General features: G+C 37.4%; 1 protein-coding gene across 11 annotated transcripts in view; it reads right to left on the bottom strand.

Annotated features, from left to right (window-relative positions):
- The window catches only part of DMD (dystrophin), a 1,187,916-nt gene that overhangs the window by 422,065 nt on the left and 743,361 nt on the right, over window positions 1-22,490 (bottom strand). For all 11 annotated transcript variants that reach the window (XM_071568723.1, XM_071569521.1, XM_071566241.1 and 8 more), the window contains 2 exons: window positions 14,994-15,141; window positions 12,907-13,056 (listed from right to left, as the gene is read on the bottom strand). In XM_071568723.1, coding sequence (XP_071424824.1) covers window positions 12,907-13,056; window positions 14,994-15,141 — 298 coding nt within the window. The remainder of the gene's footprint in view (window positions 1-12,906; window positions 13,057-14,993; window positions 15,142-22,490) is intronic.

Raw genomic sequence — 22,490 nt, 5'->3', positions numbered from 1 at the left:
TTTCATACAAATTAGTTTCATCTTTCTTACAAGTTTTGCATGTTAATCTCTAATGTTTACCAGCTTTAATATTAATGTAAATAATTTCCACAGAAATATAACTGGAAGCAAATAGGTAGTCATAGGCAGATAAAAATCCAAGCTGACTTCTGAAGATCTGAAATTTAAATTAATCTGCTTCCAATCAACATTAATCACAGGACAGAGAAGGAAAAATTTGTAGAGGCTTTGTGGAGGAGAGGGGAGGAGAAAAGTAACTAATTAGATACTAAGGTATATTCAGTCCAGAACAGCAGAAGATGAACAATTAGGTTTTGGTGACAGATTGTACTTCAACCTACTGTTTTCAAAACATTTCTTTATCCCACCTATAATGAGATGTAAATTGTGACAAGTAAATGCAGGCTCTTCTCACATGTTGTCTCCTGCTCTAAAATTGTAGCACAGATATGAGATTATAATATTATTAATATGAAAATAAAGAAATCTATGCCCATATGAAGTGGTTCATTGCATATAGAAATTTAACTTCGTCCAGTTTTACTGCAGAGATGAAAAGAACAACAGTAACTAAACAAAGAACTTTCATCAAACTCAGGTTAGGGCTACAGATAAGCACTGAGTAAGGCAATACCTTGTAAGATCCAGGTAATGTGTCACATACCATTGTGACATCATGTGTGTCAGGTACTATTGAGCCTTAATTCTGGTTATCAGGCCTTTCATTTGCTTCTTGTGGTTTGTTTGTTTTGTTCTTTGTTTAAGTTCTGGCATCAAACTGTCAAGCTGGCTAATGAAATTAGAGCCTGATGAGTTTAAGGTAATTACAAGTCTGCCTATCAAGCCAAGGCACTGTTGCAGACTGTCTCTTGAGGGACAGCCTTTCTCCTGAGCTAATTCTGCAGCTCACCAGAAGCATAAATTGGGAAAAGCTCCACGGAGTAATGGACGTGGACATGATGACTGGCTGCTCAGATTTATGCCCTTTCTCTGACAGAGATGGGATCCTCCAGAATCTTCCCTACTCTTTTAGTCACAGTCCTTCAGGGCTGTTGTTCATTGCTTCAGGAGTTCTACTCCAGAGGTAGGATCCCAGTCTGGTGGGTGCTACAGCCACGTTACTGCCCTTCTGTCCCAGGGCTCTCTAAGAGTTCCAAGGAGGCTCCAGGGATGAATGAGCAGTGACAAATATCCCACTTCAGCCCTCTCTTTGCTTTGAGCCCCATCCTCCATCCATTCATTTATCGCCTTGGGGTAACTATCCAGTGTCTACTCACTTTTGTTCCCTTGGATATCTTTCTCTCCTACTTAAGACAGAGGAGGGTCCATGCCCATTCCTAAGAGGGAAGGCCAATAGGAACAGTGTCCCTAAGGTAACAGCTCCAGGAGAGTTCAAAACAGGGCAAAGATGAGAGATGGTTTCCCCCAGATCTGCCTGGGACTGAACACAGGCCTGAGGAAGCTGGCAAGGAAGACTGGGTGCAAAAGGAAAAATGAACTGAAGAAGGGATAACTTCAGCTGGAACATCTTGCTGAAAATCTGCATTATCCTGTTGCATACAAATTAAATATTTTCAACTTTGCCTTATTCAGTAAGAGATCAACATTGAAAAGACACCTTGTTTTGCAACCAAAGACAAAATAAATTTGCAAGCTGAGCCAACAAAAGTATGGATTACTCCTTCAAAGAAAACAAATTTGATTTCAACATCAAAGGACTATATAATTTCAATGATATGTGTCAAAACATTAATCTTAAAGCATGTGCTACATCTAAAATTGTGTACATTAGATCAAGGGTTAATTAAGTTAGATTAATTAGATGCTGAGTAACAGAATAATAGAAAATATTTAAACTTTAAGTGGGGAAACAGCAGAGGAGCTGTTTACCAACTGACCCTGACCTTCACAATTTTAAATTTTATTTCAAACTATCAGACCATTATCCACTTATTGAATTTTACATGTTCCAAATTTTTCTCTTTTCATTAAAACCCACCAATCCTCCCCCCAAAAAAAGAAACAAACCACAAAAAATTGTCAGCATAAAAATGAAAACACCTCTTAAAACATGATAATAATCTGAAATTTGAATAATTAAATACTTTCAAAGTCTAGATCTTCTTCTCCTTATGAATTCTAAAATTACTTGCACTGATTGTTTCTGTTCCATCTGAACCTCATGCCTTGCATAATTTTCCTTCACATGCCACCTAAATGATACAATGCTGTGTTCTTTTCATCCCCACCTCAATCTGATGAATTTAGGGAAAGGCCATACATATGTTCATCTTGGCAGTACAGACCCCCTCGATCATTTCACAGGCTCCAATTTTCCACTTTAGCTTTGGATAGTTACTTTTCAGTCTGCACACAGTTGCATGCAGGCACTCTGGGAAGAATTACAGCTCCACAGATGGAAAGAAATCCCAATTCTTATGATAGTAAGGATAAAGGGAGGAAGGATTTGTATAAAGTATGTCACCTGACGTAAAATCATATTCTCTTTCCCTGTTCTTAATTTCCCTGTTCTTTCCCTGTTCTTAATTTCCCTGTTCTTTCCCTGTTTAATTCCTTATGAATATCCAGAAAGTAGATTCAGTTAAAGGAGTATCAATTAAAATAATGGTTGTGGAGTTACAGTTCAATCCTTTAACTCAGGAACAATGCTCAAAATGAAAAGGTTGAAACTTTTTAGGTAGAGACAGTGAGTAAAAAAGAACAAATGATGCCAAAGGGGTTTTTGTTCTGATTTTCACATTTTGTAGATTTTAGGAACACAGTAGTTGTAGATTTGTAGAGGGTTAATATTTCTAACAGTTTAAGTTTAATGCCTTTCTATCACTACCCCTGTCCCAGAACAGGGAGCTCAAATTCCTTTAGTTAATTAATCTTGTTTAGACTCCTTTCCAAGGTAGAGCTGAAGGATATCAGAAGGCCCACAGAATGAAACATAAACACAGGTCAGAGTGACCCAAAAGCCAGAACTGGATGAGCTCCAAGAGACCTTTGTGTGCCTGAGGAAGAGGAGCTGATGAAGACAGAGGGTCTTGACGACCCCAGACCCAATTCCAGGGGTTGGTCCAGGGGTGGGACTGGGGCTGGACTGAGAAATGTGCAAAGCAATGATTGGAGGGATCTTATTATAAAAGCCATGGAAACAAGAACTGGGACACATGCATGTCATCCTGTATTCCTGTGGGCTGTAGGCCTGTGGTATTAAAGGACCTTTACTTTTTATCTTACCCTGCACTAACGTGGCTCAGAGTCCTGTTTTTGGGGGGAAGGGTCATCCATGGCATCAAAACAATGGGGAATAGTTTTACAGAAAGCAGAAATGTTATTGCAAATGAATGAACTTGATTAATTATATTACTAGTAAGGCATCACTATTTATAAAAGTAAGGAAAGTTATTGAAATGACTTATATATATTATATTTCAAAAGGCCAGTGCCTGATTTCAAATATATCCCTTCTCTCTCACAAGTCAATGTTAACCTCATTCCCTGTTTACCTGAAATTACCAGAGAAAATAATACCATTATTACCCAGTTGTCTGAGAATATAGATGAGTAGATGCATCTCCCCAACACATAATTTTTCAGAAATAATATGGAGAATTTTCTTAGTGGTGAGTGGAGAGCAAAGAACCCTCAATTTTCAACAATTTAACATCAGCAAAGTGTGTTAGATTTTTTTACCCAATATTAGATAGAAGGTTCTCCTTTCTCTTGCTGGCTGCCTCACTAAACTCTCAATAACAAAACACTTATAAATTGATCTTAGTGTGATGAATCTGAGAGTGGATGACAGTTTTGCTATCCTGTTATGCATAACATGATACAACATAATGAACTGCAGTGAATATGAGCAAAATGTATATTATGGACTATCTGTGATGACTGTTAACAATGTCATTCTTGTATGCCCTGCTTGGGAGTCCCTTGGATATACAAAGCACCTCATGAAAGTGGCCTTCAAATATAGAATAACTGAGAGCATCAGGTTTAAAAGAAACCAGAATTGCTTGCACAGAGAAAAATCGAAGTATTCTGCATGCAGCAATGAGAAAACATTCTGTATGAATTTCTTCCCTTACTAAATGTAAAACAAGCAGCAGCTTCTGCTTTTCCATTCCACTTCTGCAAAAATGCAAATATTAGGAAAAGGAGGAGACAGCTGACTACAGTGCAATCAGCCCAGAGCATAACTGGACTAAATGCAGGGTTTGATGTCATCCAAGTGAGGATCTGGATAATAAAGAAGCAACTAAAGTCATAACAGCTATTAAATACAAACTTCAATCCTACTTATTGATAACTGACATTGAATCACAACTGACATTTCCATAGCACTAGTTAAGATGATTGCACACAACAGGAATTCTTACAGCCACTGTTGCAAAAGTTTTATCTGCTCAAAATCACTGCTTATATAGCATGTACAAAAGAATGATTTAAAATGGAAGAGGGAAAAGTTAATTTATATGCATCACTTCTTCATGAAAAACAATCAGTGTAAGAAAGAGTTTCATATAAGTTCAGTTTTGGATGCCATTTAGTTAATTAACTGAGCCATTTTCATTAACAAACTCAATATTGACTTTAAAACAAAATCTTTATGAGTCATAGTGTCTGTGACAAGGTTGGAGTAAAGACTGTATTACTAGAGGAAGATTAGAGCATGCTACTCAAAATATGAATGCAAGATTTTTATTTTCTATGTACATAGTGTTTCATGCTTCCCTGTAAGCTTCCCAGGACCTGACCCTTTCTCCTTTTTTTTTATTTTTAAACATCCTAGCAGTGTATTTGTAATATTTTCAAGTTTCACTTTTATTAAACAATCTAGTTTTTCTCACCCATCAATGAAAAAAAATAGAACAGTAGAAAAAAACAGTCCACCAAACAATTTTCTGCTTCATCTGGCTGTGTAACTTTTTTTTAAAAGCAAACAAACCTATTCTCTTATGCCAAAGACTTGGTTTGGTTTTCTTCTATGGTAGTATATCAGTAGTTTTCTTATATGGTAGTATACTGTGTATATCAGTCTTCTGAATATCTGTATGCTTTTTATATGCAATACTTATAACTAATTGTCATTCATTCTGCTCTCCACTGTCTCAGCAACTCTCCTTTGTCAAGGACATTTTTGAGCACAAGACCCTCCACCTTAAATCTCTGCTAAATAATCTAGTCCATGATTATCTTTTCTTTATCTCCTTTTATTACTGAGTTCCACAAATCCAAAAGGAGCCACAAAGGCTTTACAGTATAGTTCCTTCAGTGATTCTTAGTGAAGGATATTCTGACAGGAAAATTATTTAAAAATGGAAGTACAATGCCCTAATTGTTCTTCCCCTGGCTTACAGCAGAAAGCACCACATATACCCCTCAGGCTACATACAATCCATGAGGCAATCAAACTCCAGCAGGCACACACAGCATTGGTACCCTGTCTGAACTCTTACTTTTGAGCCTGTCAGTCAAAGCCTTTTTTTCATGGAAAGCAGAGTCTTATGAATGTGTTGGGAGATGAGAACATGGCAGGCCACAGTGCCATTATCCAGCACAGAGCTGGATGTGCTGGTGCCATGGCCCAGGGAAACAAAACAGGCTTAGTTACCAGGGTGTGATAAACCCTGTCTGACATATGAAAGAGTAATCTCTTCTCGTTTTTTGGCAAACTATAGTAGTCCTATCACCACTTCTGATCCCTCCGTGTGACTGGGTTCCTCTAGCCTGCTGCTTTGTCTCACCATTCTTTCCTGCAGCCCCATTTTCCCAAAGATCACTCATTATCCAATTGCTTTACTTATTGTTTTGCTACATAGTAAGTTAGATAATGAATGTATATCTAAACTGTATTAATTCCACAGTAAATAAATGGGGATTTATTTTTGCATTATCTTCACACAGCGTAGATTAATTCCAGGGGGTTGATATTTTTTCTACAGCTGAATATTTAGAGCATTTTCTAGCAACAAATGAATTATTCTGCTAAAAAAGAAGGAAAAAGTAAAGTTAGTGTTCTAAATCTAGTGAGTGATCCTGACTTCCAAGTACGTGTCTCGTAAAGAAAACCTAACAATGAATTTGCTTTTCTTTTTGGTTGTTCTTCAGGAAATACCTGGTTTAGCACATTTGTAAAAAACCTGCTGTTAACAGAAAAGTTGAGAGTGTGGGAGTTACCTTAGTTTAACAGTAGTAAGGGCATTCTCTAGGTAATGCTGATTATGAATTTTTGAGAAGGTGTTTTTAAAACTCCGAGAAAAATGACTGAAAAAAAAAGGCAAGGCAAGAGGAAGGGAAAAGGGAAGGTAAGGTTTAACTTTACATTTATTTCAGATTATTCCATTGTGGGGAATTTTAATTACAGAGTCATGTCGCTACACAGACAGGCCTACATTATAGAAGAGTAATTTTTATCTTGTGAACAGCAAGCAGTAAAACATTGATTTCTAGACCCCTATAGTGCTTCTTAACAGAGATGCATGAAACACCTGACAGACAATGGCAGTGTCTGTCTTGGAACTAAAGTTTTAAAAAGCCCAAATGACTGTCATTGATTAGTGTGCAACAGTATATGAACCATTGCTCATTATAAATGAAATATCTCAAATATATAGTTGTTGCAGTGTAGAAAAATGGGTAGGAATTTGCCTGAAGTGACATAATTGCTATCTGGCAATTCAGCTACATCAACATTACCTCAATGTAGCCATCAGCACAAATGTATCAACAATTAGTACTTCTAACATTCAAAGGACTTGGCATAACTTCTTAAATATATTATTAATACATTCTGTATTTGTATGGCAAAGAAGAATAAAAAGGAATTTTAATATGATTGGTAAGACAGTTTTATATATATTGTACATATACATACTGATGCCAAAGGAGTTTTTGTTCTGATTTTCACATTTTGTAGATTTTAGGAACACAGTAGTTGTAGATTTGTAGAGGGTTAATATTTCTAACAGTTTAAGTTTAATGCCTTTCTATCACTACCCCTGTCCCAGAACAGGGAGCTCAAATTCCTTTAGTTAATTAGTCTTGTTTAGACTCCTTTCCAAGGTAGAGCTGAAGGATATCAGAAGGCCCACAGAATGAAACATAAACACAGGTCAGAGTGACCCAAAAGCCAGAACTGGATGAGCTCCAAGAGACCTTTGTGTGCCTGAGGAAGAAGAGCTGATGAAGACAGAGGGTCTTGACGACCCCAGACCCAATTCCGGGGGTTGGACCAGGGGTGGGACTGGGGCTGGACTGAGAAATGTGTAAAGCAACGATTGGAGGGATCTTATTATAAAAGCCATGGAAACAAGAACTGAGACACATGCATGTCATCCTGTATTCCTGTGGGCTGTAGGCCCTGTGATATTAAAGGACCTTTACTTTTTATCTTACCCTACACTAACATGGCTTGAAGTCCTGGTTTTGGGGGGAAGGGTCATTCCCAGCAACATACCTACATGTATTTAATAATGCTTTTATGGTGTTGTTGGCAAGTACAGACTCTTTACTCCAGCATGACTGCATTTCATAAATATTTTGCTTAGCTTTTTAAATCTTAATTAATGCTACCTGCTAGCATTGCTCAAACAAAAAGAAATAAGGCAATATATACTTGTTTCTTAGAGCTCATGGCATTCTCATGTTTGTCCAATGAACACTTCCATGGAAGTTCATTTTGCTGTATGTGAGACCAATTGTCCCTATGGGTGATGATAACATGCATGTGGACTACACCTCGTTAGCAACCTATGGCAAACTGTAAAAGGTAATTTAGCATAACAAAGGCTTCATCATGTTTAATGGAATCAGGTCACTTATTAAATGGCAGTGTGTGTGTGTGGCTCGGCCTCACCAACGAAGATTTGGGCAGGGCTGTCCCCACGTGGGTGTGCCCTTCCAGCCTGCGCAGTGGATTTTAGGTGAGGCTCAGCGTGCGCAGAACTGGCCCCACCGTTTCAGTCCTGAGGTTCATCTGCCACGGCCGAGCGAGCTTGGACAGTGCCAGTGAAGTCCTCAGGACTAGAACCTACAGCACCCGGCATTTCCCAGGAGGTCTCCCATCCAAGTACTAATCCGGGGCTGACCCTGCTGAGCTTCCGAGATCTGACGGGATCGGATGGCAGGGAGGCTTTAACTGCCCTGGGGGGGTAAATGGAAGTATATTCAGGAAAATATCAACCTCTTGATCCCCTAAAGGCTGGTTACACTCTCCTAATTCAAAACTGAATGAATAGAAATCAAACTGCAGCATTCATTTTCCAACATATTTTCCCCTCCATCCCACAAATAAAAGCAGTAGCAATTGAAGTAGTTCCAACTCTGGGCTCAAACTAAGTTGCACCGACATGCTGGAAATTTTATGTCATTTCAGGTAATCTATGAATAATTTCTACTCTAGGCAAGTTACAATACATGAACTATAACCTTGGAATGACTTTGTCTTTCTGCACTTTCTGCTCCCATCTGTTTTTCTCTACACTTGATCAACCAAGCTAAGACGACCTATACTTTTTCTAGTGTTACAGAAAATGTTCACAAATTATAGCCATGTTACTCCACTCTAATTTTTTCTTGTCCATATAGCACAACAAATTGATTTGCTGTGGCAATAAACAGTGAAATAGTCTCTTCAGTGTATAGTAATTAGAACTAATACTAGGAGACAAATTAAAAGGCAGCAAAACAAAATGTCTCCATCAGGCACTTATGATAACCTTCATAATACATACAGTGGATGTTGTGAAGACTAAGGTGGATAAATGAGCAGAATGCTGATTTTGGCATCCAGCTTACTTTCAGATAATCTAGCTCATCGCTCTTGGCTGACACCAGACCAAGAATAATATTAAAGAGTAATAAACTCCTTCCAGCAAACCTCTGATTCCATGGTTCACTGGTCTCAGACCTAATCTATCAATCCATTTACTGCACAGCAAAAGGTAAGAAACCCATTACAGATCTGTTGCATGCCATGGCAGGTGGTATACGACAAGAACTGAATTCATCACAAACTGCAGTGCCTGCTACCCTTTTGTATGCTTTGAAGCACTAGGTGGTTGGCTTGCTTGGCTATCACAGCAGAAGATACTTTGAGCTTTGAAACTAAATGAAAAATTCTCGATGTGAAAGCACAAAAATGGTCATAAAGCACTTCATTTTTCATAATATTAAGACTCCATAAAGATAGTGCTATTTTCATTTTTACAAGAAATACTGGCTTTGGAGAGGGTATAATAAGTAAAACCAGGATAGAATTTAAAAGTCATGCCTTTCAAATGAGGGCTTTAATCTTCATTCACTTCTTAAACTATATTGTCTTAGGTAACAGCCTATTAGAATCACTATTCAATAAAGTTGTCTAAAAAGTGTCATGTTAAAATTAGTACTATCCAAAGAAAGAAAAACTCTTCATACATCTACTCTCAAGGTCATCAGCACGTGATACAAACACCCAAAAGCAAAGACAATTCTGAAGTAAAAGCAAAAAAGCTACTTTTATGTGACTGCAATTCCTTTCATACTCAATTTGCTTTCTAGGTTATTTCCATTGCTGTAGGGTAACAGATTCTGTGACTGTAAAGGAGGTTTGAACATGACTTATTTCAAATATGTCACCTTGAAGGTTAAGACTCACAGGTGTCCCCTACTCCCCTGCTTGACAGATCAAGGCAAAACAAAACTTTGTGATAACTTGAGGAGATATTTGGCTACATTCTCAGCTGGTGTAAATTGTCACAGCTGCTCTGAAGTAAACAGAATTCCTCAAGTGTACAGCAGATAAAAATCTACCTAACATTATTTATGTAACTGTCATGTATGTTTCATATACTGCAATATGATATAATCAGAAATGGTACAGCATTACATGGCCATTTTTAGCAGGAATGCCAGAAAACAAACAGTTAGAAACAAAGGATTTAAGTATAAGGTACAGTCTTAAAAGGGGATGGAGAGACAGAAAAGCCCCAGGGAAATCACTATGTGATGATGTTTGTCTACTGTGCTTTGAGGAACACAAAAAATATATCCTCATCAAAACAACTGACTACAGAACCATTCTCAGGTGACCTACAAAGTTTGCCTGATATGAAAGTTCCAGACCTGGGAGCTTTGTCTCACAGTAAACACTGGTGGGGATTTTTTCAGTGCTTACATATCTGTAACTGACAGCATAAAGTTCCTCTGTCAGGCCTGCAGAGTTTCTTTACATGATTTCTAAATTTATTACAGACTCTAGACTTGAAGGTCAGAAATTGAAGCACTTAATTGAGGCTTTGCATACAAATCATGAGTAACAGAATAAAAAATTGCAAATGAAAAAATATTTCTTTTTTCCCATTTCATCAGAAAAATCTTACAGAAACCCAATCTGAGCTTTTAACTATTTTCTCTTTGTTTTCTATATCTGTCAAGATTACAAGAAAAACCTGAAAAATATATAAGAAAGAGAAGACCCTCAGACAAGGTGCAAGGATTTTAGTCTTGTAATTTTCTAACTCGATGTCTGTTCATCTGAAAAGAAAACAAAACCAACAAACAAACAAAACAAAAACCAAAGCCACAAGGAATCACAAACCACTGCATTTCTCTGATTCTTTAGATTCAGAGCCCAAGGGCCAATGAGAACTCACTTTTATACATCTCCATGGGTAAATAACTGAAATAAAAACGATCTGGTTAAGTATTGATCTCAAATGGAAGATTAATTTTCTCTTTTTTAGTCTCTTTTATAAGTAAATGAAAGGTTTCAAGTAGTGAATTCCAAGCATAATTATTTTGCCAGACACATTGCTTACATCTAGGAGACATAAAATCTCCCATATTTCATCCAAATTCAAGTACTTTCAACAAAATTCATGGTTACTCTGACTGTGACAAGTAACCTGAAACATTTTTTCATCAGCAGGCAGAAAATGAAAATGCAGTTTTTAGTTATGTGAGTAATCAGTAAAAGTCTATATTCAGTGACAAATTGCAGATTTTCTTAAGATGTATTTATGTAATCTCACTAAAACCAAAGATTTTGTTCTTGAAAACTAAGGTTGTTGTTTTAATAAAGATGGCTTAGATATTCAAATCATACTGCCTAAATTCAGCTATGTATATGCTTCCACCAGCTAATAAGTAACACCATTCTCATCTGGAAGTGTTCTGAATTCTTCTATGTACATTGATTTCAGAAACCCATTTGGAGAGAAAGAGATATATCTGTCCAAACACAGAAATAATGATTTATGTGTCTAACTTGGAGTTTGTGAATGTGATCAATATTTATTATCCACTTTAGCCTGAGCCATTAGCTAATATTCTGAACTTTGCCAGACTGCTTCTGTTAGGAAGAAACTAGTAAGAGTATCACATCAAATAAGTTCCTAATTCTTGACCACAAACTCTAGCTTGCCTTTTCAGTAAGGTGCTTAGATTATTTTCTCAGTTTTTTTCCTTTCCCCAGAGCTAAAACACAATGAATTACTCTTTTTTCTTTCTTTTTTTTTTTTTTTGATGCCGTGAATGACCCTTTCCCCCAAAAACAGGACTCTGAGCCACGTTAGTGCAGGGTAAGATAAAAAGTAAAGGTCCTTTAATATCACAGGGCCTACAGCCCACAGGAATACAGGATGACATGCATGTACCCCAGTTCTTGTTTCCATGGCTTTTATAATAAGATCCCTCCAATCATTGCTTTACACATTTCTCAGTCCAGCCCCAGTCCCACCCCTGGTCCAACCCCTGGAATTGGGTCTGGGGTTGTCAAGACCCTCTGTCTTCATCAGCTCTTCTTCCTCAGGCACACAAAGGTCCCTTGGAGTTCATCCAGTTCAGGCTTTTGGGTCACTCTGACCTGTGTTTATGTTTCATTCTGTGGGCCTTCTGATATCCTTCAGCTCTACCTTGGAAAGGAGTCTAAACAAGATGAATTAACTAAAGGAATTTGAGCTCCCTGTTCTGGGACAGGGGTAGTGATAGAAAGGCATTAAACTTAAACTGATAGAAATATTAACTTTCTAAAAATCTACAACTACTGTGTTCCTAAAATCTACAAAATGTGAAAATCAGAACAAAAACCCTTTGGCATCATTTTTTATTCAGCATCCTGGTATCTTTAACAAATAAATCCCACAGGTTAATTTTGCAGACACTGACTTTACCATCAGTCTCAACAGAAATACTCCAGCTGATTCTACCTTGACTCTTCCAGACCAGGCTAGGCCATAGATTGGGTGGTAATCCTTTGGACAACATTTTCTACCATTTCTGCTATATGAGAGCATTCAAATTATCTACCTCTCTTTAGCAGATCTGCTACTCATTTTTACCCATTTCCACTACAAAAATATGGTACTTCAGCACTTAAACAGAACAGAATCCTCCTCTACTTCTCTCCACCAGTATGGAGAGCCCAGAAAGAAAAATCAGTGCTGTTTTACTACACAGAAACCAGAAGTGAATGTTCAAGTTTGGAAGACACATGATGGAAGGTGAAACAGTGGGTTCAGCTTCCAGTTTGGAGTTTATAACAGAACAGAGTTGGGAAGTGTTTCCATTTAGGAAATCAGCCATTTGCTACTGCCTCTCACACACCTGAATCACAAAGCCTGGAGTATTTTGTACCAGCAAAAGCACCAGCCTACAAAAATGATGCTCTGCATTCCACCCTCAAGCAGAAGACCTGTAATTTGAATGCAGCATCATCACTTCAGGCACTAATAGTCTTGGTTTGTTGTTTCTCACAGCAGTGTATTGTACACATTTGTCTTCCTCAGGTTCATTATGCATTCAAATGCCTCTTCACACAGAGAAAAATTATACATACCAGAAAATATATAACGTGAATATTCGCTGCAGATTAAAATTTTACACCACAGTTATAACAGTAATATGTCTAACCTTTAACAAATGATGGTTGGCCTCCTTCAGTGTACTCTCAAGCTTATGTTTTCTGTCTGGGTTCAGTGATGCACTGCCAAGTGCTATTCCTCCAGTTTCATTTAATCGTTTCAGTATTCCCTTGTGGGGAGGCAGCTCTTCAGCTCGTAACTGGAACAGACAAATACAGCAGTTAAGATGAACTGTGGGAGAATTTTCAGCTCTCTTATCTTCACCCTTATCGATTTGTGTATCAGCTGAAGGAATAAACTCAATTCAAGGCAAAATAACTGTTGCTTTCTGAATGTAGAAGGTTAGAAAAAAGCCCCAAAAGAGACTCTGTTAGTGAATCAAGCATAAAGTAAGTACTAAATGCCACAATACATGGTTTCACAAGATCTAAGTGACTATTACGTTACAGATTTCAGCTCTGGACACTCAATAACTCATGTATAAGAAGTTTAATAATCTTTTAATATGGTGAGGAGCAAGCATTTTGGAGAAGGGCTGGAATATGTTACATGCTGAGAACAGAGTCACCCAGATGGTATGTGGTGAAAAGTCCTCCAGTCTAACCCCTTAATTAAGATTGTTCATGTATGTTCATAAAATCAAACAAACTACCTAAAAAGGAAAGCCAAAGAATGCAAGGCAGTATCTAAAAGTACCACTTCTCCATTGCATGTGTAGTTACTGTACACTTCTACTGTCAAAGTAGCTGAACATACCAAGTGAGGATAATGTAGCTAAAAGACTCTTCTTCAAGAGTGTTTTTATTGTTGTTGTACTTTTTTTCTCTCTTTTTTTTTATTACTGACTTAGGCAGGTAGGTATGAAATGAGCCATGCCACAAGCCAGTGCAGCATTATTTGCTGCATTAGGATTTATTCCCTGTTGTGCAGCTCCAAAAGGGAAAGGTGGATTGTAAAAATAAGACACAAATAAGAGATGTTACCACCTTTAATTTTGCTATTATATGTCCCTTGGGAATACTATAAATAAGAAATATTTGTGTGTATATGAGGAGTGGAGCCTTCATGGTTCTAAGCAATCAATTTAGACCTTAAACCCTTAATCCTGTCCCAAAGTTAGAAGATGCATCTAAACACTCCTACAAGTATTTATTGGCCTTGGTTCTGATGTCCTCAACAACAGAGGCAGAGCCTTGCAAATTCCCTGCTCAACTCACTGACAACTTACATTAAACAGAGGGACAAACTCAGCACATGGTTAAGTCTCCACTTCCTCAAATGCTATTTTAAAAAATTAAGATAGATTTTTACTAAAGAATCCCTCAGGGTTGGTGGGGTTTTTTTTCATATTTTGTTGAAAGAAGAACAAGCTGTCAAGTTTTCTACAGATTCTGTAACACTCTAAACATCACTTGTTGAATTTGCTCAGCTTGGATTGACATAAAGGATCACAATGTCCTTATCTTCAAGAGAGAACAGGAAACCTTTAGGCATATATTCTATAAGTAATATGCATTTTCCAATTACAGTTTAAGTTACTATTGCACAAACTATTAAAGACAGTCATTCTACTGAACACATTTCAAAAAACTAAACAGAGCAACTTCCACTGAATGTATTTTTAGCAGTATCAAAATTCTAACATATTCATGAAAATATTCCAGCCTTTAAAACCAGATATTTAATATTATGATGGGTTTTTTTTAAAAAAGTCATCTAGATGTTTAGTCTAGAAAATGTTGCTGTGATATTTGAGTTGATATTTATAATTATTCACAATTCTGAATACTCTTGTGAAATACTGAATACCATTTAACAAGTGAGAAGTCATAAAATGTTAGCAAGACACCTATAGAGAAATGCTGTACATATAACACAGTGAAGTTCTGAATTAAGAAGTGAGGATGAAAAAGATAATGATTAATTGCCTAGGGACAGGATAGTTCCCTTTCAGTACCTTTTCCATTACTTTTCTGGTTGTAGTATGATCAGTATATATTTGTACCTGGGTTTTGAAATTCCATTGCTTTGATTTATGTAAGAATGCTAAATGAATGCTGTGTTTGATGGCAGACATCTTTTTTGAAAATTGAGAATTGATAAAGTAAGAGAACATTGGAATAAAGCTCACAATACCTTTACTTTGCTAAGGCAGTCTCTCAACTGGTCTTCATTCCCTGGTTCAAGGGGAATACGAATAACACTGTCCGCTTCCTCTAACCACAAAATCAACTTGTTCAAATCCTCTTGAAATTCTGATAAGATATTCTTTTCTTCCTCTAATCTGTAATAAAAATGTGAAATTAATGTTTCTATAAACTTATTTTTATATTGAGTGTTTATCCATAATGAAAGATGAGGCAAAATCTTGCAATTTATATTAACTATTTTTAAAAGTGTGCCGCAGATTTCATCATATCAAAATCATCAGACCAGCACCCTTTGAACATGACATTAAATGTATTTTAAAAGAAAAACTCAAGGCAATATTTGTGACATCACTAAATTCAGCTTCCACATTTCATAGGGCAGGTAGCAAAGAAGCACAACAGAACAAGAACTGGAGATGGTTCAGACCAGAACTGTGTGTGAACTAAGAGCAGGAAAGGCCAAGTGTCTCCAGATAAGGATTCTGGCATCAAGTTTTATCAAACTGGATCTGTAAAAAGTGACACAATTGTTTGGGCATATTGAACAAAAAGATATTTAGTGACTGTGCCACATAGTTTGTGTAGAGCATTCCAGTCAAGATTCACAAAAAGCAGGTAAGGTTTGAAGAAAGGACAGGATTCATCACACAGAACTTCAGATGTCTCCTTTGTCTCATCCAGATTCATCTTAGATGACTACAATAGGAAGAGATTAATTCTGCTATAGAACTGTTTTCTTTTATTAATTAAATGAAATCCAACTCAGGACCAACTAAGACATAAACATTGCAGATGTCTGAAGTCAGGCAAGACTACTTGCACCATGACTTTATAAATATATTCAGATGTGAAATGTTCTGCCAAAATTTCCAAAGTTATCAAGTCATACATGTAAAAACATATTAAGAGTGGCAGAATGTGAACCCTTTGGGATTAACATTATGAGTGGATCCCTTCTGAAGAAGAAAAATTATGTTTTCTTTAAATTACTCATAATTTATCCATCAGACTTATTCACAAAACTGATGTTACACTGAGTATTATCTGTACGGAAAGACAAAATCATTACCAATAAAATTAAACAATAAATAATCACCTTTAGATAATAATAGTGTTGGTTTTGTTACTTAGTTAAGATTACTGGAGATGAAAGATAAATATGTAAAACCAGCACTTTTTAATTTTTTTTAATTGTTATTGTTACTTCAAAAATCCAACTGAGTTTGAGAAGCTACGTCATAAAATATACATAATAAAAGATTGTATTAGTTTTCAAGAACTTAACATGTCAGTGAAGAATCAAGGTCATTATTATTAATGTATTATTTCTGAATGCAACTATATACTGAAGAAGAGAGAAAATTAACAAGTAGCCCATACTTGCCATGATGGTCAGTGCCCACAGAACACACTAAGTTAAATGGAATGCATCCATCTGGAACTACATTGTCACTTAGTTTCAGTTTTGGGAGTTTTTTCAAATAAGCAACGAATTCTTTTTAGAAAAGGTACAGGACTAAGCTTCAGGCAAAATGGAATCAATAAAAAGTGTCAGGGTCACTTCATTTAACATAAATATACTGAAAACAGTTGTTGGCTGACACTGTTGCCTGCACATGTGCACACACACAAGGTCTGCACGGAAACTACAGATTACAGGCTTTTATTCAAGCAGAATAGGAATACAGAATTTCCAACAGTCAGCATCTATTTACAGAAGCGTAGACATCCAAATATGATTCACTCTATATTAAGAAATCTACCTTTAAGTCACTAAAATCTTATATTAATCTTTTCCTCTCACTGTAACTTCTAGAGAATAAAAGTATTAAGTGACTTCAAGTGTTCTGCAATTGAAACATTTATTTATAAGGAAAGAAAGCTACTTCCCTAATATTTTAAGAAAGAGCATCCTCTTAGAGGGAATACAAAGGAAGAAAAACTAAGAGTTGTAAAATTACAGTGCAGGTTACAGTGCAAAATGGGAGAAGCCTGGTTTGGTCAGCAGTGAAAGCTGCACTAGCAAAGAGGGGCATAAGCATATTGCTGAATTAAATTAAATGTCATTTCACAGAAAAATAAACACATGACTTCATGGCAAGAAATTTGTTTGGATTTAGATTAGATTGAGGAGAGAAAGAGTTCTGTCGTTGGAATGCTGACTATTATAAAGTAAAACCAGAAGCATACAGCGAAACTATTTTATGAACTTGGCAAACTAAGAGAACTTTTGCTGTGGCTTTACCTGCCTTCCACCTTATTGATGTTTATTGAGTTTCCTTAACAAGGCATCCTTGGAAGACAAGCATCACTACACTAGAAGAATAAACACTCTTCAGCCCCCAAAGTCTCCCCTCTGAAATGATACAGTAAAAACCAAAGGATCAAATACAACACTCGACCAATCTTCATTAGTGAGCTGCTCCATCTCCCAGTCTGCCTGCCCTAAACCCGCCATGTCTTCAGGACAGTTTGAGTGAAGAAAGGAGAAGCTTGCTGTGCCAGAATGCTCAAGTTGTTTAGAAACAAGAAGAGACCTCTAAGGTCATTGAACCCAACTGTTAACCAAGCAATGCCAGGTCTGTCACTTAACGATTTCCCCAAGTGCCTCATCTGCATGACCTTTAAATTCCTCCAGGGTGGTGACTCAACTGCTTCCATGGACAGCTTTCTGTGATGAATTTTTTTCTAATATCCGATCTAAATCTCCCTTGGCACAACTTGAGGCCATTCCCTGTCGTTGTGTTGTTTGCTGCTGGGGGGAAGGGACCAACTCCCATCTCTCTACAACCTCCTTTCAGGTAGTTGCAGAGTGGCAAGATCTCCTCTCAGACCCCTTTACCAAAGAGAAAGCATATGTTCAACACACTAAAGTCAATATTCATATTTACATTTAAAACATGAAAATACTGGTTTTATAAATTAATTAGTTTTAATATTACTTTTATTATGTTAATAATAATTAATTGTGTTAATTTATATAATTATTGTGTTAAGATATATAAGTTGAAATGTTTGGCAAATTTCTCTCTGAAGGGTCCCTCAACACATTTCTAGATCAAGTTACTGCTTTAGATCTAGAACAGATTTCAAATCTGCAGGTTTGCTTTTGTTCTTCTAGTATTGACTAGACACATGAGCCCACCACTGTTCTGTTTTTTGTTTTGTTTTTATTTTTTTTTCCCAGCTCATAAACAAACTACTCTTCTGTAACTGCCTAGAATTAAGCAAGCACAAGCCACAGGTGTCAAATTGTTCTTTAGAGAAAAGAAGAGATGATACTCAGTGTGAAAATAAAATCAACCAAAACTATTTATGTCTGTATATATAAAATACAGGCAGACCCATATACACACACATGTGCTTAGATTGATACAAACAAATACATTAAAAAGTGAACACCATAAATAACAAAAGAAATAGAAGCTCTGATTTCTTGGTTTTTTCTTAGATTTTCTAATGGAATCCTGCATGACTGTTTCCAGGAACTGCCATTTGTCGAGGATTTCTGGATATTCGACCCATAACAATGAAAAGTCCTGATGATCCTGGGGTTAGTATTTTTTGTAGTAACATTTCTGTGTACTACATCTCTGAATCCCTTACAAAGGGCTGTTATGCAGTCAGAAATTCTGGACCTTCTTGATGCACAGACTGACTCATTTTGGTTTTACAAGGCATGCAGAGAAGAAACAACTTTACAGCATTACATTTATTACAGTGTCCTTCTCTAAGAAGTATTTCTGTACTTGAGAGGCCAAATGCTCTTCTCAAGCCAAAACAGGTTATCCAAAACTAGCTAATCAAAACATTTTTGGTGTGAAATTAAGGCAGATGCTAATGTATGCTGAGACCTATGCCACTGCAACTATATAAGTTATTAAAAACAAACTCCCTGTAATCCTAAAAGCAGAAGCACAACTTCAAATCTTTCTGAGGCAGTGTCTCCATCTGCTCTAATTATGGAAGTCTGGGAATTGTCATCCACTCTTGCACCAGGAATCATATAATAAAACCTCTGTTTTTCAACCTGACCAGGTTCCCCAAAACTTAAGCTCTCAGAAACTGCTGCATTTTTTGGTTACCTCTCACTTCCACTAATTTGTAAAGCACATCACTCAGTAGAGGCATTATGTGATGGTACCCTAAGGATGTATCTGAGAAAGATACAAGTTTAAATGCGTTAATTCTGGCACAGAAAAGGCATAGCCTTCAACTCAATACACCCTAGAGCACAATTATTGAGCTGCATAGTATTTTGAATGAGAAATCAAAAAGATTTCTTGTCTCCTAGAAAAGACAGCAATTGGCAAGATTCCTTTTTCATCTTAAATACACTGTCAGTTTTATCACCCTTATGAATTAAGCTGCAACCCTTAAAACATTTAAACTTTTCCTAACATGAAGGAAAGGTTTGTTATGTTTTTTAAACTTTGATGACTAATTTAAACATTGCTCAGAATGACAGAAGTTTTTTTAACCTAAGACTTTCCAGCAATTCTTTTAGAAATGTTTTATACATATACATACTCACACACATACCCATATACATATAATATATATATATGTGTGTGTGTGTATATATATATATATATATGCCCAGAAGGTTTCAGAGTTCAGAAAGAAAAAGTATTCCATACAGATCTCCTTTATTCTAATCAGGAACAGTAGGTAGTATAGCAATTAAAAGGTCCATTGCAATTAATGAGAAATGCAGGTGAACTTTATAATTTATTTTACAATTTGTTCTTGACCTGCTAGAATGTTACTTCTTTTATAAATAACACCCTGCACGACAAGTGTCATATTACGCACGACACTAAAATCATCGAATCATAGAATCATAGAATGGATTGGGTTGGAAAAGACCTCCAAGATCATCGAGTCCAACCCTTGGTCCAACTCCAGTCCCTTTACCAGATCATGGCACTCAGTGCCATGGCCAATCTGTGTTTAAAAATCTCCAGGGATGGTGAATCCACCCCCTCTCTGGGCAGCCCATTCCAATGCCTGAGCACTCTCTCTCTAAAAAATTTTTTTCTGATCTCCAACTTCAATTTCCCCTGGCAGAGCTTAAGCCCATCGTGCCCCCCTGTCCTATTGCTGAGTGCCTGGGAGAAGAGACCAACCCCCACCTGGCCAGAACTTCCCTTCAGGCAGTTCCAGACAGTGCTGAGGTCACCTCTGAGCCTCCTCTTCTCCAGGCTAAACAACCCCAGCTCCCTCAGCCTCTCCCCATAGGACTTGTGCTCCAGTCCCTTCACCAGCCTCGTTGCTCTTCTCTGGCCCCGCTCCAGCACCTCAATGTCCTTTCTGAACTGAGGGGCCCAGAACTGAACACAACACTCAAGGTGTGGCCTCACCAATGCAGAGTACAGGGGAAGGATCACTGCCCTGGGCCTGCTGGCCACGCTATTTTTGATACAGGCCAGGATCCCATTGGCCTTCTTGGCCACCTGGGCACACTGTTGGCTCATGCTGAGCTTCCTGTCAATTCATAAAGTACTCTGTGTTAGCTGAGCCAGTTAATCAAATTAAAAGTTTTAACTCAATGACTGACTACACCTTTTGAACAAGCTGATTTCCATCACCATAATTACATTTGGAACAACAGACACATGCAATTTTTAGGTGCTTAAATTCATGGTGGTAAAGAAAAATTAACAGGTAATTGTCATTTAAGGAGAACGAACTTCCAAATCCAAGTTAAGCAAACAGGAGCCACCAGCTGACAGACATGGACAGAGCAGTCTCTCAAGACAGCAGTTGGGAGCACATCTTGCTGGGGAAGCAGGGCCTGAGTAGTATCATTTCAGCAGCTGGCCCTATGGAGCCAAGCAGATCCACCTCCAGCACAGGTCTGTGTGCTGTTACATACTACTGCCTAAGACCCCCAAAGAGTTAAAACTCTGTCTCTATTGGTGAAATGTTTCTTTCATTAACACAGAAATAAACCCCATCTTGGTTGATGGAAAATTCTCAAACTATAGCAGAGAAGTACAGAACTTCATTGGTAACTTTTTGTCTTCTACATGACTGCTACTCTTTGGCACATTCTTTTGTGTTTTCCATGTTAAAACATGGCAGAATTCTGTTTGTATTTCTAAATTCACAGGGTCCCTTGATCAACTATTCTGACTGCACACCTGTTTATAGGCATTCTATATACATTATATGTCTGGAAGCAAAAGTGTTAATATACAATGTTTAATACTAAGAAGTAAATTCATTATTTTTCCTAACAGCATTTTGTGTATATATTTCATCAATCAGGGATTAGTTTTCCTACCAGTATTAAAATGAATCAATATCCAGTTCTTATGACAGTCCAGAAAGTAGCTTGGCAAGACTTGAATCCTTAGTTATATTTGTTAACTATTATGCAAACATTCATGGCCTATTTCAAGTAAGACTATATTTTCACTTGCAGTGTCTAGAAACCACATGAAAAGCATATTGTAGCTCATGTATTTCCTCCATAGTCAACAACATGGTGCCAATGCCATAGCAACCCGTAAATAGTTTGTGAAACACATCAGATGTTTAGTGTTTGTAACTGCACACTAGTGATGCTGGATTTATTTGGGAGGTGTCAGCTATAGAAATGAAATATGCAATCATAGGAGTAGGACAGATCTGCACTTGTGACTCATATTCCCATATGCAAGTCCAACAATATCATAGAATCATAGAATTGATTGGGTTGGAAAAGACCTCCAAGATCATCGAGTCCAACCCTTGGTCCAACTCCAGTCCATTTACCAGATCATGGCACTCAGTGCCACGGCCAATCTGTGTTTAAAAACCTCCAGGGATGGTGAATCCACCCCCTCTCTGGGCAGCCCATTCCAATGTCTGATTACTCTCTCTGGAAAGAATTTCTACCTGATCTCCAACTTCAATTTCCCCTGGCAGAGCTTGAGCCCATCGTGCCCCCTTGTCCTATTGCTGAGTGCCCCCACCTGGCCAGCCCCCACCTGGCCAGAACTTCCCTTCAGGCAGTTCTAGACAGTGATGAGGTCACCTCTGAGCCTCCTCTTCTCCAGGCTGAACACCCCCAGCTCCCTCAGCCTCTCCCCACAGGGCTTGTGCTCCAGTCCCTTCACCAGCCTTGTTGCTCTTCTCTGGACCCGCTCCAGCACCTCAATATCCTTTCTGAACTGAGGGGCCCAGAACATATCTTGGTGCCTTTTTACTTCTTACCATTCAGCTGTTGATTTTGTATTGATTGTATTTCTAAGATTACGAATTAATGTGTTTAGTAGGTGTCACTGAGAATATGAGGCCACCAAAATAGTAACAATTTAGAGAAAATACTTACTGAGAGAAAATTAATTTTCATTCTTTCTCTAAAGAATGTGCAAATATGATTCAGTAAGGTAAGGAGATTTAAAAAATTGAAACCAAAATACTGCATAAACTTTAGAAAATTTATTTAAATGTAAATACTAACCAGTAAAAATTTTAGCTAAGCTACTTGTAA

This window comes from Pithys albifrons, chromosome 1 (assembly GCF_047495875.1).
Source record: "Pithys albifrons albifrons isolate INPA30051 chromosome 1, PitAlb_v1, whole genome shotgun sequence".
Lineage (NCBI taxonomy): Eukaryota > Metazoa > Chordata > Aves > Passeriformes > Thamnophilidae > Pithys > Pithys albifrons.
Note: the sequence above shows the minus strand (reverse complement) of the source record. Positions and strands in the feature narration are given on the sequence as shown.